Source organism: Pongo pygmaeus, chromosome 13 (genome assembly GCF_028885625.2).
Source record: "Pongo pygmaeus isolate AG05252 chromosome 13, NHGRI_mPonPyg2-v2.0_pri, whole genome shotgun sequence".
In the NCBI taxonomy this organism is placed as follows: domain Eukaryota; kingdom Metazoa; phylum Chordata; class Mammalia; order Primates; family Hominidae; genus Pongo; species Pongo pygmaeus.
The window spans coordinates 37,855,139-37,875,844 of record NC_072386.2 but is presented as its reverse complement, the minus strand read 5'-3'; the positions used below and the strand labels follow the sequence as shown (position 1 = coordinate 37,875,844).

The following is a 20,706-nucleotide window of genomic DNA, read 5'->3' as shown; positions in this document are numbered from 1 at the left end:
GAAACCCTGTCTCTACTAAAAATACAAAAATTAGCCAAGCATGGTGGCGCCTGCCTGTAATCCCAGCTACCTGGGAGGCTGAGGCAGGAGAATCGCTGGAACCTGGGAGGCGGAGGTGGCAGTAAGCCGAGATTGCGCTGCTGCACTCCAGCCTGGGTGACAGAATGAGACTCTGTCTCAAAAAAAAATTTGCTGTCTGAGGCTCTCTCATTCATTGTTAGTGTGAGCATAAATTGGTGCAATTCTTTTGGAGGGCAATTTGACAAATATCTTTCAAATTTTGAAATGTGTATACTCTTTGATCTTGCATTTCTACCTTCAGAAATTTATTTTATACGTATATGTCTTCTACTCAGTAGAATTTGCTCAATGGCCAAAGAGGATACTCATGTAGCATTGTTGTAATAACTAAATAAATCAACAAGAAATGAAAATATCCTAAATGTTCAACAGGGTACTGATTGAACCAACCATGGAACAGCCATGCAGTGAAATACTAAGTAGTTGTTAAAATGAATAAAGAAAGTCTAAATGTGCTGATGTGGAAAGATCTCCAAGATACAATTAATAACAAAAGCCAGGTTAGAAAAGAAACTGATAAAAGTGGTCATCTCTAGGGAATGGATGGAATCTGGGGTAGGAAGGAGATTCACTCTTATTGTCTTTCCTTATGTAGTGTTTGCTTTTTACTTATGTGTGCATGTAATGTTTTTATAACAAAAAATAGTTAAAATTAATCCATGATTTAAGATTTCTACTGTGGTAAATGTTTGGATTTGTAACCAAAAGGGAATATATATTTTTTCATCATTTTAAAGGTCTATTTCACTTATGTAATAGCACATTAGGAACTATCTAATGTACTATTTGCTATATTTAACCATATTAATAAAGACTTTGGATATGAACTAGATCAAATAATATACAAGCCTTTTATTTCAGATGCTGTGACCTAGGAACCTACCTACCATAGTCTTGGTGGCAGCTTACTCAAAATGCAAGATCAAGTTTTCATAGGGTTTAAGTAGACTGCAGTCTATCATTACACTTGATACAGAATCTGGAGCATTGCAAAAGAAGGGGCATCAAAGTATCCAGTATGTGAACACTCTTTGGGTGGAGGCTTCCCTGGCTTCTCTAGACAAAGAGACTCACTCCCTTCTGAGGCAGGCCATTCCATCTTTGGATATGTCTGTAGGAGAGGTCTTCCTATGCTGGGCTGAACTCTCTTTCTCTGAATTGAGGAAAGCTGATGTGCTTTCCCGACCAGCTAGACTTAAGAGGGTCCCCAAAACTCCCCTCTCCTGGAAAGACAGACCCTACTTTACCATGGCAAACTGCCCATGGGACCAATTTGAAGAAAGAGGCTGTGGTAACAACTTCTAAAACATTTTCAAGTTGTTTCTTAACTACATGCTACATCCTCGTTCACTTTAGCAGAGCTTCCAGGTCATTCATCAACATCCAGACCCTCATATCCAGATGGCCCTGAATGTCCCCAATCTGACTCAATCTCCCACTCCTGCCACCAGTAAATCTCCTAGATCCTTTACCTTTTTTTTTTTTCTGAAAATTATCTTCGTCTTCTTGCTCTTACTGAAACTTGACTATTTCCTGAAGGCCCCTTTTCTCCTGCAGCCCTTGAAAAGTGGCAGCTGCCTGCTCCTCCAAACACCCTGCTCTCCATCCTGCCCTTCCTTATTACTTCTAGCCCACTTTTCCTCCCTCCTTGGGAGTACAAACCAATAACCACCGCTTCTACCAAAGCTGACTTCCTGGTCTCCCTCCATTTATTCCTGAAGATCGTAGAACCTAGCTTATTATTTTCCTCTCTGTCCTTACTTCTGTTCCCATCTGTGATGACTTTTTTTAGGTGAGCCCTGCAACACCTGGCTCCTTACCTTAGTGCCTTCACCTACTCACTCCCAGCTCCCTTTGTCCTCATTCACCCACTCCTGTGGTAAGCCTACACCTCATCACTAGCAATAACTGCACCACTTCCAAAACCCCAACTTGATATTAAGTTTTTGGCAGGCCAAAAAACCCCCAATTTGAAGCATCCCACTTTCTGTCCACCACTCATTTTTCTCTTTCTACTACAAGAGAGTAGTAGAGGTTCTTTGATCTTACTGGTCAATTCATTGATGCTGTCACCTTTTCACTGCCCTCCTTTAACGTGTTCTTCACTCGGCTCCAGAGACACCATTCTATCCTAGTTTTCTTCCTACCTCAGTCTCCTTTGCTGGGCCTCCCCTTTTTTCCCAGACTCTAGACTTTGGAGTCCCCAGGGCTCAATTCTTGGCCTTCTCTTCTCTATAAATTAGCTAGGTATTATAGTCCAGTTCTGTAGCTTTTAAATAACATGTATATTTTATGACCCCCAAATTTACATCTACAGCTCTGCCTGACCTCTATCCCATGCTCCATACTCCTACACCCACCACTTTCTCAACATCTCCATTTGGATGTCTCATAGGCATCTTAAATTTAACGTGAGTGCTCAAGCTCCCTCTTATAGCTTGCTCTATTCTCAGTCTTCTCCACCAACACACAGTTATATGAAAGTGAGATTTCCCTGTTGAGAAGAGACTGCAAGTTTCCTATCCAGTATCTATTCCATTTTCATTTCCTAATGACATAATGCCTAAATTATTGGGGACAGCAATTCACCCAGTTTAACAAACTAAATTTCCAAATTGCCTTGAAACTAGATAGTCATGTGACTGAGTTTTGAGCAAATTTTACTGAGAGGGTCTTCAGGGAAAGCTCCTTAAAAAGAAGACAAAATATCTAGAGAAAATCACTTTGACTCTTCCTCCTTCCAAGAATACAGATGTGATGGCTGGAGCTCAAGAGCCGCCATCTTGGACCATGAGGTGCCCTTGAGGTTACAAATCATATACTAGGGTGGTGGAGCAGAAGGATGGAAGGAGCCTGTGTCTTGAATTATTGTGGAGCTGCTAGAGCTGCCATGTCTTGTCTGCTACTCGAATTCTTACACTTGAGAGAAAAATAAACTTCCATCTTATTTAAGTCACTGTTAATTTGGATTTTCTGCTATATATAGCTAAAGCTATTTTGCCTGATGTATCAGTGTGTATGACACAATCTCATCCTTTCATGCAAGGATTAAAATGTCCTATGAAGGTCACAGATAACAAGAAGGACTTATTTTAAAGTAACATTATTTAGTGGATATATCCTGGGCAATGAAAAACATTGCTGAATGGTATTCCAAAACTTAATTTCTCTTTGAAAATAATTAGACTATTTCACTGCAACTAAGAACATCAAATGATTGGCTAGACAATGTGACCTTAAGATACTTCTGTTTCTTTGAAATAATGGGAGTTTTCAAAACAGCCACATGCCTAATTTAGGACCCCATGATTCATGTAAGACATTATTAGTTTTTCAGCTTGGTAAAGGGGCAGTTGGCTGCCATGAAACAGTAAGCTTAATTTAATTATGGAAAAGGTCGTTATAATATTTTTGCCCTTGATATCACAACTTTTCTACTGTTTTCTCCCTTATACAAAGGAACAAGGATTGACTTTTTAAATAGTGGTGAAATTATTTTTCTGGAAATGTCTTTGGTTAAATGGCAGAGAGTTTAGGACAATACAATGGAGACAGTTTTCCCCACATATTGCTTCATTGCAAGATATTAGTTGGGATATCTAACTACCTACCTACCTACCCACCTACCTACCTACCTACCTACCTATCTACCTATCTACCTACATGTCTCTGTGAAACATTTACCTTTGAAGAGCAAAAATTACTAATTCTATATACTGCCGTTGGTGGAAAGGTCTTTTATCCTTTTAATCCATCTGTCCCATCACACAAACTTGCCTACTTTTGAAGTAGCATCCTATATTATTATTCAGAATAATTTTAGAAGAGCCACGTTCAATTTATTGAGAATTTTCCAGAGTGAGAATGGTATGAAATTTGGGTATCTGCAGACGAGAAACAAGCTATGCATTATTAACTTTAAAAGTTGGAGATTGCTCTTCCAAAAATATGCAGTATCACTGTATGAGAAGATAAGGTGACTGCTGCCTGTGTAGGGGTAGCTGAAGTTACCAAAAGACATTTTTGTCCCTAGAAACATCTTGTTACAGAGGCAAAGTCCCTGGGAGGAGTAAAGCTCATTAATTTATCATGTCTAGCAAAATGTCTCATTCAGAGAAGGTGCTCAGTTATTATTAAGTGAATGTGTTAGTACAGGTGGCAGGTAAGACAGGTTGTCATCTTGGGACACATGAACATGGCAGTGGAGACATCGCCTGCTAGGCATAGTGCTGTGAGCTTTATAAATTTTGCCTGCCCTCACTTCCCAAGATAAGAAAGATGCCTTCCACTGGGCTGTTCCAGCACCTAGGGTCTACTCATCTCATGCCTGTGTCTCCCACAAGGTCATGAGTTCTTTAGGAGAACTGTGTTTAATCTCCTCCGCTCTGCCCCCAATCCAGCACCTGGTACATACTGGCTATTGATGAACAAATTCATGAAAGAATGAATAAAAAAGTAGATAAAATTTGGATTGGCTTGGGGTGGGGAGAGGAGGTTGGGTGTGGCCTCGGGAGCTGCTCCTAGAGCACCTTAGGGCTGAGGGAGACAGGGGAGGGGGAAAGGGCTCGGAGAGCAAGGAGAAACTTTTCAAATGTCATGATTTTGTCTTGCGTGTGAGAGTAAGTATATCGTTTTATTAAAATAACCTTTTCATGGCACAGTGTTCATGTAGGGGGAAATGCTTTCTTCAATAGCTCATTGTTGTCCACACCATGATGCCCTCATTCTTAGTCTATGGTATCCATCAAGCCTTTCTTCCCACTCCCTACGCTGTAGCCAATTCCATCTGCCCCTGTTCCACTCCCCATCTTGTACAACAAGCTGCAGTGGAACCCAAAGGGCAGGGCTTTGGGGGGACACAGTGCTGAGTTCAGGGTCTGCATCACCACTTACCATCTCTGAGTCCCAGAACAAATTAGTCTGCTTCTCTGAGTCTTAGTTTCCTCATCTAATAAAATAATTCTTTGAGCCTTGGTTTTCTCCTCTTCAATAAAATATACCTTTTGTGATCATTATGAGGATAGATGATATAGAATATATATATAAGCCCACAGCACTGCACCCAGCAAATGGGAGACACCCAGTGAACGTTGGTGTGCATCTATTCCTTCATCCCTTTTTTAGCCTAGTAGGTCACTCTTCTTTCCTGATTTACCTTATATTTACTAGTTCTTTAGGGCCCAGTTCAAAGATCACCTTCTCCACAAAATCTCCTCCCACACCTCACCCGCCCAACTTCCATGGAAAGCAATCTTTCCTCCCCTGTAGCCTGTCATCTTCTGAACACCTGTGGTACTTACCACTTTCTTCCTGGTGTCTCAGTGATTGCCGTGTATTATTTTTTCCCCCCAGTCTGTAAATTCCATGGGGTCAAATTGCCTACCCTTTACTCTTATTTCCCCAAAGCACCCAGCAGAATAATTTGTACACAATAGGTGCTTAAAAATAATAAGCTGAATATATGTAGCACAATTCTCTATATTTAGAAATCATCTTTCAATTCTTTTTTGGATACAGGGTGGTACATATAATGCATCTTTCCATTTGGTCCACTTAGGGAAAAAACAAAACAAAACAAAACAAACGAACAAACAAAAAAATGACCCAGGCTTCACTGCAAGTCACTGACCTCACACAACATCCAGAGAATTCCCTGGAAACAGTTATAAATAAGGACTTGTCACATGGGCAGTCACAACAAAGCCTTGCTCAAAAGCTAGTCACAATTCTATTGTGCAAATGCTTAACTGGAAGGGGTATTTCTCAAAGGCTAGCTAGTCCACAGTTATTGCCCCAAACATCTTTGTCTTTATTATACTTCCTTAAATTGTACAACATGAAAGTGACATAAATCACATATATTATTCTTATTTTCCAGTGGGAGGGGAGAGGCCCTTGAGAGTTTGAAGAGGCCATGCCTGGCTTCTACCAGATCTGAGGTTACTGAGCTGGCTTTGAGCCTTTTAGATGGAGTACCAGAATTAGGTTTAAGCCAGACTTGGCTTGTCATGGAGGTACCTGTCAAAGGATGCGACTGATGGAGAGCTGCTATTCCAAAATATTCTTTTTCTAGTACTTGAGAGGGATTGCTATGTATTTAGAAGATTTAAAAATCTTTCAGAGGTTCCTGTTCTAGGTGAAGGATTAACTTTAATCAGCGTTTCCACAAAGGTTCCATATCAGAAAGTCTGGGAAACACTGTCTACTCCATCCCTCTTTAAAATTTATTATATGCTGCAGTACACAGCAGCATATTGAAAACTCTGAGAAGTCGCATGATAAAGAGACCTATTAAACTTAACTCAGAAGCTCTCTCACTTATGGAATCAATCTTGCCTGTTTGCTTTTTCTTTTTTTCCTTGTTGTTGCAAAATTCTTAGTGACATCCTATGAAACCAGCATTTCACTTTTAAAATGCTGCCTTTGCAGTTATTACCCATCACTGTAATGGGGATAAATTTTCAGCTAAGAATGGGACACAAAGGGATATGCGTGAGGGGATGGGAAAATCAAGAGAAGGATAAAGTATGTTGAGGGTGACCCAGGGAGGGCCCCCAAACACAATTTGACAGTTTTGCTCAGGGCCAGCCAAGGTTCTCATTTCAGACATGATTTTGACTATGTTTCCCTGCTTCCAAAGCCCAGTTGTTATCAAGTGATAGAATCAGATTGGAAGGAGAATTTGCATCTTCATCTTATCTTGAATTGTCTGGTGTAGGGAGGAAAGAAAGGGAATACTTGGACAACATTTGCTCAGATGGATGTAAGAAGAGGAAGGAAAGGAGAAGGGGATGGCAGGGAAACAAAGGTATGTAGGAGATAGGACATTAATGATAGAAGGTAATGGACAGGACGGAGGAAAGAGAGAAAGTAAAGGGCTTGACAGGTCAGGCGGATGCTAACAAACTCCCCCTCCTAAGCCAAGAATAAAATAATAACTGGGACAGGAGCCTTCCTTAAAGGTATAAATAGCTCCTTCTATCCCCTTGGTAGCAGGTACTTATTCCTACATGTAGGGTTCTACCATTGGACCTCTTGCTGCCCATGGGTCTGCATTTCCCCAAGCTGTTGGTAGGGCCCAGTGTGAGATCCTAGCAGTGGTCTGCTGCTTTAGAAAATATCATGGTGGTTAATTTAAAGCACAGGGCTAGCAATAGAGAAGGGCCTAGGTGTTGTGCAAAAGCCAGAGTGGATAGGGGCTGGGAAGGGGCGTCCTCTTGCCTGGGGTTGTCAGATGTTTCACTTCTTGCATGCAAAGCAACTAGGAGATCTTTGGCAAGCTAAGGCAGCTTAGAATATTAGAAGCTGAAAGCAAGATATGCAACACATTTGGGAGTTTCTCTCTCATGCTGAAGAATAAAATGAACTGATTCCTCTACAAGGGTACCTTTGAATTTCTTGTCAGTATCCATGTAAAAGTCATGTAAAAACCTTAAATGTTTTTCATAACTTACAAATATTATATATTATTAAAAAGTCACAGCATGTATGGGATGAAATATGGGTTAAGGCAATAGGACAGCTCCCTTTACAAGAATTCAAAATCTTCACATTGCTGTTCCATGGCGAACCTATATCAGAAAAGAGATTCTTCCTGGGACAAGGCTATGTTCTGGGACAGTGCCTGGAATTCATTAATAAATATATTTTATATAAATGTATATATACATTAAATCTCTACTCAGAGAAAATGGTTAAAATGATATGCCTACCCTCATGGAGTGGGAACCCTCATGTAGACAATGCTACTGGCTGGAATGGTGGACTCAGCCTCTCAGAGTAATGCTCCTATCTGATACAATAGGGACTGCAGGGACCCAGGGCATGAGCCTATAGTCCTCCGCATCAGAATCAGGTGTCTAGCTGGTTCTGGGTTTAGAAGTTACTTCAGATCTTTCATTCCTTTGCATAAATCAGAAAATCACCAGAACACACATCTCCCTCTGAAATAAAGGACAAATTAGAAAATTATTGGATGAATGTTTCTATATGTTTTGTGAGCATGTGGGGGAAAAGTACTGTCGCAGAGGGTATTTGTGTTTACATTACTGACACCATTTCTCTGAGTGTGTTACATAATTATGATGGTTTGAATTGTTTGAATGGAATAACATGATTACCCATGGTATTGCACGTCTCCAATTCCAAATAAACACAATGGCAAAAACTAGACAAAAATGCAGAAAGAATAGTAAGTCACACAATGTCACCGAAGTCATGCAGAGAGGAAAAAAAAGAATAAAAAATGGGCAAGCAACAGACACCATAAATGTAAAAAAGCCAATGCATACAATTCTAAAATCATTCTTACCTTCTTCAGTCATTGTGTCATAATATTTTAGTTTTCCATATGATCCAAGTTCTACAACATCACAGTAAAAGACACAAAGATAAGGAACGAGCTATAATGCAAGAACTTTGTTTTTACACATTTTTAATTAATCAGATTCAGAGTTATACTGTCAAATTTTGCAATCGTAACTATATGGAGATGTGCAAACATGGGCCATGTGGCAGACAGCTTTCACGGCCCATTTTCAGAAATCACTTTAAATATATTATGCTACTGGGGGTAGAGTGTGCCCTGCATTACAGAATAGGGCACAGTTATCTTAACATCCAATGAAACAGAGTATTTGGCAAAGATAACTTCACCCCAGGTCTATTGTAACCCTGTAATTTTTATAGAGGTGACACTTCGAGAGAAAGGGACTGAACAAGGACAACGTCCAGGCTCATGGAAGCTTGCAGACACTGTGATTCCTTGCCACAGAACAGCAGTTCAAGAAGTTTATTTCACAGCTTTTCTCCAACAGAACCATTTCCTGGAGAAAAAGGAAGGCTACCTAGGAAAATCTAACATGAAAAACCACATTCTAAACTTCCCTTTCCCTTCTTATATTTTAGACAGACAACACAGAGTGCTCTGGGAAGGAAAAGGAGGCATGTTCCCAGGGAAGACCACCAGCTCAGATAGGTGACAGGGCAGCCACAGCTCCAGGACTAAGGCATTGGCAGCTGCTGTGTAAACAGCAGGAGGCAGGGCAAGGACCAGCAGCTCCTCCTCTGTGTACAGATCATCAATGGACTCCCCCTGTAATGGAAACCCCTGGCAGAATGTGAGCTGTTTTGAGTGAGCTGGTGGGAGTGGCAGCTGCAGTTGAGGGGAGAGAAGGAGTGGGATACACCATTTCTGTTTTCTTCAGTTTTAAAATAGCTACTTTTATCCTTGTTTGTCTGAAAATTCTAGATTGTTTTAAGCAATTTTGTGAGCAGGTTAAAAATATATTTTCTGGTCATAACACCACTCTCCCAATAAACTTCAAGACATTAATTAGACTCAAGAGATAGTCCTGTAGGATTCTGCAGAATGCTCCATGGCCCATTAACTGGGCCAGCTGCTGGGAATCCTCATATGAATAAACTTAAAATTGATGGGTTTTGTGTGCAAGATGAAGGATCTAGCTTAAAATGCAATAATAAATATTCTTGTATTTCATATTTATATGATACATCATTCACACATTTTTTCATGTGCCTAGATTTCCATCTAAAATTGTTTTAATACACCAGTACAAAATTATATCTTGGGGAGAAAAATCACATGTTTATGTTTCTACGAAGAGCTGCCTATTCTGGCTTTTCTTGGATACATTACAAAAGATGCAGGTGCTTCAAAAAGAAATTGAATTTTGTGTAAATAGAAAGAAAATTTTTTTCTTGACTTCTGGGGATTGCCATCAGTGAAAAAAATATATACATACGTGTATATATATGTATATATATATTCTGGTATTTTAAGAACAATATTATATATTTGACATTGCACAACTCTGGAATTCTTAAATGACCTAAATACCTTCATAAATATAAAACACATAAATATAAAACATATGTTCGTAGTGGCTTCACACATAATATATGTGTTTGCATGTGTGAGTAATCTTGGAGTAGATTAACAAATCATATCAGCCAACTAACTGTTTTGTGACCTCTTTTCCTTCCCTGAGGGAAGCAGTGGAATAAGCAGCTGGCATTCTCTACCATTTGCTCAGCAAACAGAATGTGGGTGGCTCTGTGTTTGCAAAGTTGGATGTAAACTATATTCTACACAGTGACAGTACACCATTGCATTTTTATGGATCCATTTTTGTAGACGCAAACCTCTGTATGCACACACTTATTTTCACATATCAATCCCAACTGTCAAATATCTGCTTGTGGCAGATAATATTATTCCTCACCTCATCTCTTGCAGAATCAGGTATAAATAAATACATTCATATTGTTTAATTATCATTTTATTTGTACATAGTTGGAATTGGAACTGTTCATATCGGACAAAGCTCACACATTCTCGACAACGTAGCAACGTCTAGATCGCTTCTTAGCTGCTTCCTTGGATATGATGAATGAGACTGAAGAACAAGAACTAGGCAGAACATAACAAAAATGAGGCTAATGATGGTGGAAGAGAAGGAAGAAGAGTAGTGAAAAGCTGAACAACAGCAGGTGTTGTGGCAACTCAAGGCGCACTGAGGAAGCAGTGGAAGGGAATGGTATCTGCCCAAACAAAGAGAACCATGTTTACAGTTTACTGAAGAAAAGTCAGAAAAGAATGGAGATGGAAACCAGCCTGCTAGAATATGGTCTTTAGCACTAACAGCAACAGGATGGTGAGATGGTGAACTCAGCAGCAGCATCCTAAGGAGGGTTGGGCAGCATCTCCAGGAGCCACAAGGCCCTCCTCCCCGAAGCAGGGACTCAGGAGGTGCAGAAAGAGAAATGACATGTGAATAGGACAAACAGCACGCATGCATAAACCAGAGCTCATCATGCACTTGGCTGGGGTCCTACAGCCCATGATGCCTCCCGGAAAGTAGCCTTGCTCACTGTCTATTGATAGCCTGTGGCAAGACCTAGTCTTGCTGAGAGGACCTGGGAGGCACTCACCTGCATAGGAATGTGGCTTGCAACCAGCACACTCCCCATAATGAATAACTAAGGCACTTTGAACATAACTGGATTAGGATTCAAACTGGGGCTAATCCAAGGTTAGTTTTTTTGGGGATAGGAGGAAAGAAGTAAGGGAGTTCAAGAGTCTATTACTTAACATTATCTAGCACTGTTCTCTGTAACAGTGAAGCAAGAGGCAGCCAGGACTGGAAGAGCCATACATCACCTGTGAATGTCATTCTGGGTACCACCTGGTGCCTCTTCTCTATAACATTTCTCTAAGAAGCCACACAGATGGAGAAGAAATTCCAGAACCCTGTGGTAGGTATTTGAGATGAGCCTGTAATCCGATTGTAAAGGCTGCCCATTACGAGAATCACACTTGCTTTCATGCCACCGTGGTGGAGCCCATGTTACTGAGCTGTGCTGATCCCATGACCAATTTTCTCCCTTATGTATATTACTATCCCTCTAACTCTGTATCACACTAGCCAAAAGAGTGACTTTTTTGTTTTGTTTTAAATTTTACTTTGGGGAGGAATGAAAGTTGCCCATTAGATGTAACAATTCCCAATTATCTCACAGGGACAGATCTCAATTATGGAAAATATGGTGAAAGTCCTGAAAGGTAGGTTACGATCACAGAGGGAGATGCCAATATAATTATGTAGGAATTATCATCCTCGAACAGTGAACAATAATATGTGGTCATTACTGTGGATCATGCAGATGGTTCATAATGAAATGCCCAAGCGAGTCCCCAGATTCTGCAACTTCTTATAAATTTGCCACCTCATTTTCAGCCTTGCTTCTCTGTGGTGTTGCTTAGCAATATCAGTGATTACTGATTTCTGTCCTGTGAGGAACTGACTCAGGCCATATTTCACCTTATTTTACATGCTCTGGATGATCAGGCAAGAAAAATAGGACCTAGATGTGCTTTTCTGCTGCTGTCCTTTTGAGGTGGGCTGGGGAGGGAGACAGTGTAGGATAGAATATGCAGGTTTCTGAAAAGGGTTTTTAAAGAAAAACAATAAGCAACCTAGACAAGAGAATCAACCCAAAACAATCTGCCTTTTATGAGTATTGTTTTGAGAAGTGAAGCCAGCTGGACTTCCTGGGTCTAGTGGGGACTTGGAGAACTTTTCTGTCTAGCAAGAGGATTGTAAAACGCACCAATCAGCACTCTGTAACTAGCATTGTAAAATGCACCAATCAGCACTCTGTAGCTAGCAAGGGGATTGTAAAACGCACAAATCAGCGCTCTGTAGCCAGCAAGGAGATTGTAAAATGCACCAATCAGTGCTCTGTAAAATTGCACCAATCAGTGCTCTGTAAAATTGCACCAATCAGTGCTCTGTAAAATGCACCAATTAGTGCTCTGTAAAACACACCAATCAGTAGGGTCCTAAAAGTAGCCAATTGCAGGGAGGATTGAAAAAAAGGCATTCTGATAGAACAGAAATCGAACATGGGAGGGGACAAATAAGGGAATAAAAGCTGACCACCCCAGCCAGCAGCAGCAACCCACTTGGGTCCCCTTCCATGCTGTGGAAGATTTGTTCTTTCACTTTTCACAATAAATCTTGCTGTTGCTCATTCTTTGGGTCCGTGCCATCTTTAAGAGCTGTAACACTCACCATGAAGGTCCACGGCTCCATTCTTGAAGTCAGAGAGACCACGAACCCACCGGAAAAAACCAACACTGGATACATTTTTACTGTGTAATTAAAAATCTCAATAACAATCTTAAGATAATTTTAAAGACTGACACTTTGTTAGAATATTTTTTTTCCTTTTTCATAAAGTCCAGGAGATAAGTGATGATATAGCATGAAGGTTGCATATATAGTTTGGAGCCTTACAGACCTTGACTTGACAACTGGGTCTGCCACTTGCTAGCCATGAGACCTTGGGCAAGTTACCTAATGTCTTTGAGACTTAGTTCTCACACTTATGCAAATGAGAAAAGTACTAGTTGTACTCTAGAATTGTGGTGAGAATTACAGGTGCTTAACCTGTAACTGACAGATAATATTCACTAAATATATGATAGGTATTATTATAACTAGTGCATCAGTTGGTTTTCCTTCAAATTAGTCAGGAAGCTCCCATATATAGTACTCTTCTGATCTTCAAAAATCAGAGTGAACTTTGGTATCAAGAGACCTTATCATTATAATGCAGAACAAGGAGATCTTGTAGCACAGTGGAAATTTTGGAGTCAATACACACGGGTTCTAATCCAGACTTTGCTTTTTATTACCAGTGTGACTTTGTAGTAAGATAGTCTTTCAAAACCTTAGTTTCCTCATCTGTAAAATGGGGCTCATTCTAGTACCTCCCTCAATATGTTGTTGTAAGGAGCTTTGTGCTATGCCTGGAACATTGGAAGTGCTCAAGCTCATATGTACAGAACCCATCATTCTATGATTGGGCCAAAATCTAGTAAGTGATGAGTTGTCCAGACTAAGATAATATGTCACAAGTGACCACCCAGGATTCGAACCTTGTTCTAACATCCTTTTCACAAGTTTATATTGGAGAAGAAACAGGTAAAAAGAGAATGACAAAAATAATGACCAATGATGTCATGCCAAAGGAAGTCTATGAATGTCATTTATATTCTTTTGCATAATCTAACATCAGGTACATTGAGACCTGATGTCAGTTACATTGGTATTATTTAAAGAATGTACAACTCAGAGAAAGAAATAACATAAAGATCATTAGGTTTTGGTTTTTGAAAGGGAAGCTCAAAAGGGGCTTCAGCTGTTCAGGAAAGTGGTATTGTCCAGTGGTTAAAAGAGTGGGTTCTGGGGTCCAACAATCCTGGGTTTGAACACAGCTCCATCAGTTTCTACCCGTGTGGTCCTGGGTTAATCATTTAGCTACTCTAAACTTCAATGTCCTTATCTGTAATATGGTTATAATAAAAGTTCTTATCTTATAGGATTGATGTGGAAAATAAATAAGTTAATCTGTATAAAATGCTTAGCCCAGTGTCTGGCAGGCACATGGTAAATATTCAATAAATATTAGTTATTCCTGTTGTCACTATTATTGCCTCCCCATGCATCAATTCAGAGTTTGAGCAGAATATTCAACATTTTCTCTGGTCCCTTTTTCAGCTGTAGTTTGAAGGCAAAAAATAATATTAAAGATAGTGAAAAAATATGATTTGAATAGCAAGGAACATAGAATATCTGAAACCATCCATGCAACAGCTGGAATTCATTTCTAATTTAAGAAAAATCTGTTTGAGCTCTTCTAATAGAGTATTTCTAAAATGTGTTCTTAATTTTTTGTGGGGGTAGGTGGCTGGGGGGTTAGGAAACTGACATTTTCATTAATGACATCTATCATCTTGGGTACATTTTTGTGTGTCTATAAATTGAAAGATTACATTTACAAAATCAAGCAAAAGGTACTTTCTCATCAAATCCTATCAATTCTGGGCTGGGGGTTACAAACACATTTATTACCCACTCTTAGAAGTGGCAAAATATTCCATTATCTTCCTCTGCTTTTTTTTTTAAAGGATTTATGAAGTGCTGTGTACAGATAGGCCTGTTGGTTTCTTTCATAGAAACAGGAGCTTAGTTATATTACATGTGACTAAGGTCCACAGGGTGAGGGGAGGGAGGGGGGCCCTAAGGCGATGCTGATGCTTCTGTAAGCCACACTCACAATCCAACCAGTCACAAAGTCTAATTCCACCCCTAAATATCTTCAATTCTGTCTTTTCTGCTCCATTTCCCCTGCCCTGGCCTTAGTCTGAGGCTTTGCCTAGACTACTGCAATGGTCTTATTTGCACTCTTCTTCCCTAATCTTTCTTACCACCTGTCTACCCCCAGCACCTTTCACCTACCTTTCTCATCGTTATCAAGGTAATCATTTCTAAACACAAAGTGAAAATATAACACCTCTCAATCCTGCACATACTGTGATTTTGTGTTGGAATTTTACTATGTCTCCTAATTTACTGAATCTTTCAGAACCCCGTTGAGGTTCCCTCCTCCACGCAGCATTCCTGAATGCCCCCATTCCTAACGTTAAGTCACTTTCCTCCTGTGTGTCTGTTCCAACTATACACTTTTGTTGTTGTGCTCATCTCATCAAATGTACCTTAACCTACTTGTTTTCTGCCCTTTAAGGCAAAGAGTCATTGTACTCATTTTGTTAATTTCAGCACCCAGCAGAGTAAATGGGCACTCCGTATGCGTTCAACAAATGCTGCTAAGTTGAATTAAATATCTATTTAAAGTGCTCTGTTAATCTTCCTCACCCTTATTACCTTTGGTATTGACACCTATGATTCTTCCCATTTTAGTGTTCTAATTCCACAGCTTCAACTATTCTGGCTTATAGTGTCTATGGGGAGGAAGCCCCATAGGGGTGGTCTTGACTCTTGGAATCCCCTTCATTGCTTCAGTAAAGTAGGAGGATTTACATCACGCAAAAGAGCCATCAGGAGAGTCCTCAGCACACAAAAGACAAAATAGCAGCACTGTCTTTAAAAAATGGAGATGGAAAATACTGGTGCACAGAATAGATGCTGCATGCTGGCTAGAGAACAACTTGGATATACTCCTGGATCCCATCTTGTGGCCTGGCTGGATTCAGTGGTTTTTGCTAGGCAGAGAGAATCAGTGCTAATTTATATCCAGCTATTGGGTCAGCAAAGCCGAGTTTCTACCCTCTGGTGCATGAAAGAATCCAACAATATTAGAAAAATATCCAAGGGAGGAGAGGAAAACCAGTAAAATGAAAAAAAAAAAAAAAAACCAAAAAACAAAAAAGAGAAACTCCAGCCATCCAAGAAGGGAAAAAGGCAAGAGATAAGAGAAATATGAGAGGGCAAGGGAACTTGAGAACACAATGAAATTAAGGGAAAAAGGACTGGAAGACATAAAATTAATGCCACTGATGTGACAGTAATTCAAGGTAAAAATGATCCTTACAATGATATATTCTACACTACAGTATTGTCTGGCATCTTATCTTCCTGAATACTTGGTTCTTTACCACAATAGAAACAATCACCCCAAATTATGAATAATTTACAGGAATAAATTTAAAGTAGAATGTTCACACAATCCTTTAAATTCCATCTGTTGTAAGTATAAATCCATGTATCATTACTCCTATTAAATACTAGACTGTATAAGTGGGATTATATAAGTCAGTTTAAAATCCAGGATGCAAAGAAAGGGTGGAAGATTAAGATATCTTTCCCAAATAGTTACGCACCTTAGATTAAATAGCAAATGCCTGCCAGTAAACCAGAGATTTGGTTACGCAGGAGGAGCTAGGGCACGCCATTATCTTTTGACCCCCAAGTGACACCCAAAGGGTGGCCTAAGAATGTTTCACCAGAATTAAAAAATTAATAGAGAGAGTAAGTGCTTCTGTAGATTTTTATCAATATATTGGAAAGATACATTTTTTAGTCTGCTGAACACCTATGGACCCCAGGTAGAATTTTTTTCAAGTCTGCTCAATAGCTATGAACCCAAATGAAATCTGGCCTTTTGGAAGGAAATGAGTTGAGTATCATGCCACATGATTTCCTTCTCATTGTACAAAGGACAGGAGAACTCTGTAAATACAGAGACTAAAATTATACAGCTTTGGGATAACTTTTGCTCAATGAGAAGCTGATGAATAGAAAATTGGTTCCCATGTTATCTCGTAGATAGGTATACCAGGACCTGAAAATATGGCACATGGTAAATAGGCTTCTTTTTGAGGAAAGAAAATATAGAAAAGATAATTCAAGGTCTTATGATTGAACCACTGAAAGCTGTCTAAAATTTTGATGGCTGCAAGAAAAAATGAACAACTGACAGCAACTTATTTGGCAAATGCCTACAGAGAACTAATGATGTGGCAAGCACTGTTCTATGTGCCCTACAAATAGCATTCCATTGAATACACTTAACAGCCCACGACAGATACCATTATCTTTCCTATTTTACAAATGAGGAAGCTGAGTTACAGAGAAGTTAAGTAACTTGCTCAGGGGCACACAGCTAGTAAGAGGCAGAACTGGGGTTCAAACCAAAGTGGCTGGCTCCTCATTGTGTCTGCTCAGTAACTAACTCTGCTACTCCTCCCAAGAATCTGATGGGAAGAGGTCACCATGCACACCCCAAGCAGGGTAGAGAGGGTTTTTCTAAATGGGCACATTGTGTGATGTCACCTTTGAACTCCTAGAATCAGCTCTTCATGGTCTAATCCTCACTAGCATTGACAAGATGGGGTTTAGCTCTCAGGTCAAGAAAATAGTTGTAACCTATTCCAGATAGGAAACCTTGCATGACCTACTGCATCACCTATAGAAATGTGTTGCATGAAAAAAAAAATAACTGGATAAAAGGTTTTTTTTTCAGAAATGGCAGAGGAGAATTTTCATCATAAATAATTTTCTAAAATGAGATTGATTTACTATGGAATTTAACTCCTGCCAATACTGGTTGTTATGGCCTCAGGGCCTTAGAGTAAAAAGCAAAGCTACATTCACTATTGGTGTTTTGGGCTTAAGTGCTGCCATCTGGGAGATCAAAGAGAAGTAGCCACATAGGTTACTGCAACTGCATATCTGAAGGTCAGGTTCAACAACAGCATTTAAACTGGTGTTCAGGGAGTTAACTAGTCTGGGGCAAGCACTGGCTAATGTTCCCCCAGAGTCTTGTCTACAGTGGGGGCCTGTAAAGGAGAACATTCCCAGTGGGGCGACCACTCATGTCAGCTTGCAATGGAAATACGTTTCGTGAATGCATATATGAGAACACACATGCACACGCACACACACACACACTAAACAAGTCTGATATAGACCTGTAAACTATATAAGCAACAATGCTGCTTGACTCTTTACAAATGTGTATGTGCACGTGTGTATAACATAGCCTCATTTGAGCCTGGGGAACAACCTGTGAAGGACCGTTTGTTGTGGGTGAGAGAATTCTTTTCAATGGCTGAGGTAAAGAGGCAAGATTTGGTGGATCTGATAATGTGAGGTCAGGAGAGAAATGGATCCTGACAGCCAGTTGAGGATTGAGTTTACAATATGATCAGCATGTACACATGAGTGTTGTGGCCAGTGCAAATCCCAGATGGAAGAGTCAACTAGAAAATGTGTTCCCTAGTGTCAGAGAAAGCCATCTCATCACGGAATGCAAGTCATTCAACCTCATCCCGTGAAGTGAGGCCCTGCTACTTATTAAACATTCAGAGGTGTCTTTAGTGTAAATGCCTTTCATTTGGGAAAAAACACCTCTGGATGCTCTCATATCACAGATGATGTTTATATAACAATATACATTTCAAATAGGAAGTCTTTGGTAAATGAAAGTGCTTCTTCACCTTCAGTGACTGCCCCCATCCTTTGGTCCCCCATGTAATCACATCTGTGACAGCTGCTTTTTATCTCTGGGAACTCTGAGTCCTCCCTTCTGAAGGAGTTCCCTTTTGAGCACGAGTTCCAGAGGACAAAGATGAAGCTCGAATTTTATGGATACTTCATTGTTTTTTCCTTCTTCATGATATGTTTGAGCTCAAGTGCCATCGAAATCATTTTTTTTAGGGCAGGGCGCAGTGGCTCACAGCTGTAATCCCAGCACATTGAGAGGAGGCCGAGGCAGGTGGATCACCTGAGGTCAGGAGTTCGAGACCAGCCTGGCCAACATGGCGAAACCCGTCTCTACTAAAAATACAAAAATTAGCCAGACATAGTGGTGCATGCCTGTAATCATAGCTACTCGAGAGGCTGAGGCAGGAGAATCACTTGAACCCGGGAGGTGGAGGTGGCAGTGAGCCAAGATCGTGCCACTGCATTCCAGCCTAAGTGATAGAGTGAGACTCTGTCTCAAAAGAAAAAAAAAAAATCAACTTTTTGGCCACATACCTTGTGGCCTTTGCTTCAAAGCCAACCTTTTCACTGGAGAAAGAAAGAGAGAGGGAACTTTTCTCATCCTCAAAAGCAGTTTATTTCAGTAAGACAATTCACATTCCCTTATGGCTCAAATAATATTAATTTATAATGTGTACAACACAAAGAGAGATTCAGTTTCAACCATCTTTCACATTCAAATATGAGAATAATGCTTTACTATTCCCTAAAGAGAGGAGCTATTTAACTTGTCCTGTGTTTTCTCTATGAGAGGCATTAATGGCCTGTCCTCCTCTATCCAGGGACTGATACTACTGTCATCTTAGTAGACCACGGCCAGTAGATTGGATTTTATTTTTCTCCAGTGAAGATTTTCACTCATTTGCCTATTCATCTACCAGGCGGAGGCTGCACGCAAACATCTTGGTAATATAAGCTGATCTAAAAAAACTGCCTTTGAGAGACACCTTCTCCACTTTTTGGATAAAAGGGGCATGAAATGACTTTCTCTTGGGACGAAACAAAAATTTATGAAAGCTCATTTTGAAGCTTTTTTTTTTTTTTTTTTAAATAGAAGCTAAGAGAAATAAGCTCTGGTATTTGGTGAGACAAAAAGCAAACCCAGCAAGCAAGTGACAGTTCAATCTTAGTGTCAGCTTCAAGTTAACATTAAGTGTCTGTGTTAAAGACTTGGAAAGCCTTTACAGAACAGACAGATGTGTGAGCATGTGTGGCCATAGATAAGAGTCCTGTGTGAGTGAAGTGTCCAGGCTTAGGAGCTGGACAATCCACCACTTAGGAGCTGGGTGACTATGAGCAAGTCATGCCACCCCTTGGAACTGCAGTTTTCTCAGAGGTAAAACATGCATATGACTTCCCATAGCCACTGCTGAGAGAATTACATGAGATGACTTTCGGGTGTGTGGCACAGAGTGGGTACTACAAAAGTTCCACTTTCTTGTTTTCCTTCTCTACCATCTCTGAGGCCTCTAGTTTCCTGCACTGAAATCTCTCTCTCTCTCTCTCTCTCTCTCTCTCTCTCTCACACACACACACACACACAAGCATAGACACTCGCACATCCCTAGCACCCCTCGACAGGAGAGACTGCTAGAGCGTTAGTTCAGTGGGCAAGGAGCCACATGCCTGCTCATCTCAAAGGAACCACATTTTGGTTGGGACAATACATAGTTTGGGGTTTCCCTGAGCCAGCCAGTTCCTCTGCTCATCCAGGCTCCTTACCTCCTTCAAGAACCTGCTTTCAAAACTCACTTTCTCCAGGAACACTTCCCTGAAGGCCCTTCCTCAGGGTTCACACAATGATCTGGATTTCCTGAGGGTCTGGCAAGCCTTGCTTGCCTGCAGCCAGTGCTCACTCTGTCCAGCGCCGTGCCTGCTGTACATCCACCAGGGTGCTTGCTATGCCAGGAGGCCACTTACATGAATGTGCGCTCTCACTGCCTCAGGAATGAGGGCTATGTCCCTTCAACTGGGTGATTCAAATGCTCCAGGAAGCCCCTCTCCTGCCCTGCTTGGTGCCTCACCAAGAGCAGTTAGTGAATCTGGCCAGGGCAGTGGTGCTTATACCCTATGGCAGTGTGCCCCTCCAGAGCCACCTCAGAGGAGACCCCAGTGGCCTCTGATCCAGCCTCTTCACCTTCCTCCTAAATACTTCAGCCAGAACATCTAAAAGCTGCTCTTGATGATGCTTTTTTGTACTTCTTTGTCGAAAGTGTTGGACACTAGGACTGGGATTGAGTTGCGTTTAGAG

At 40.6% G+C, this 20,706-nt stretch overlaps 1 protein-coding gene across 4 annotated transcripts in view; it reads right to left on the bottom strand.

Annotated features, from left to right (window-relative positions):
* The window catches only part of SLC24A2 (solute carrier family 24 member 2), a 428,870-nt gene that overhangs the window by 82,085 nt on the left and 326,079 nt on the right, over positions 1-20,706 (bottom strand). For 2 of the 4 annotated variants that reach the window (XM_063650502.1, XM_054502072.2), the window contains one exon: positions 8,393-8,443. The exons of the other annotated variants lie outside the window; for them this stretch is intronic. In XM_063650502.1, coding sequence (XP_063506572.1) covers positions 8,393-8,443 — 51 coding nt within the window. The remainder of the gene's footprint in view (positions 1-8,392; positions 8,444-20,706) is intronic. 4 annotated transcript variants of the gene reach the window in all.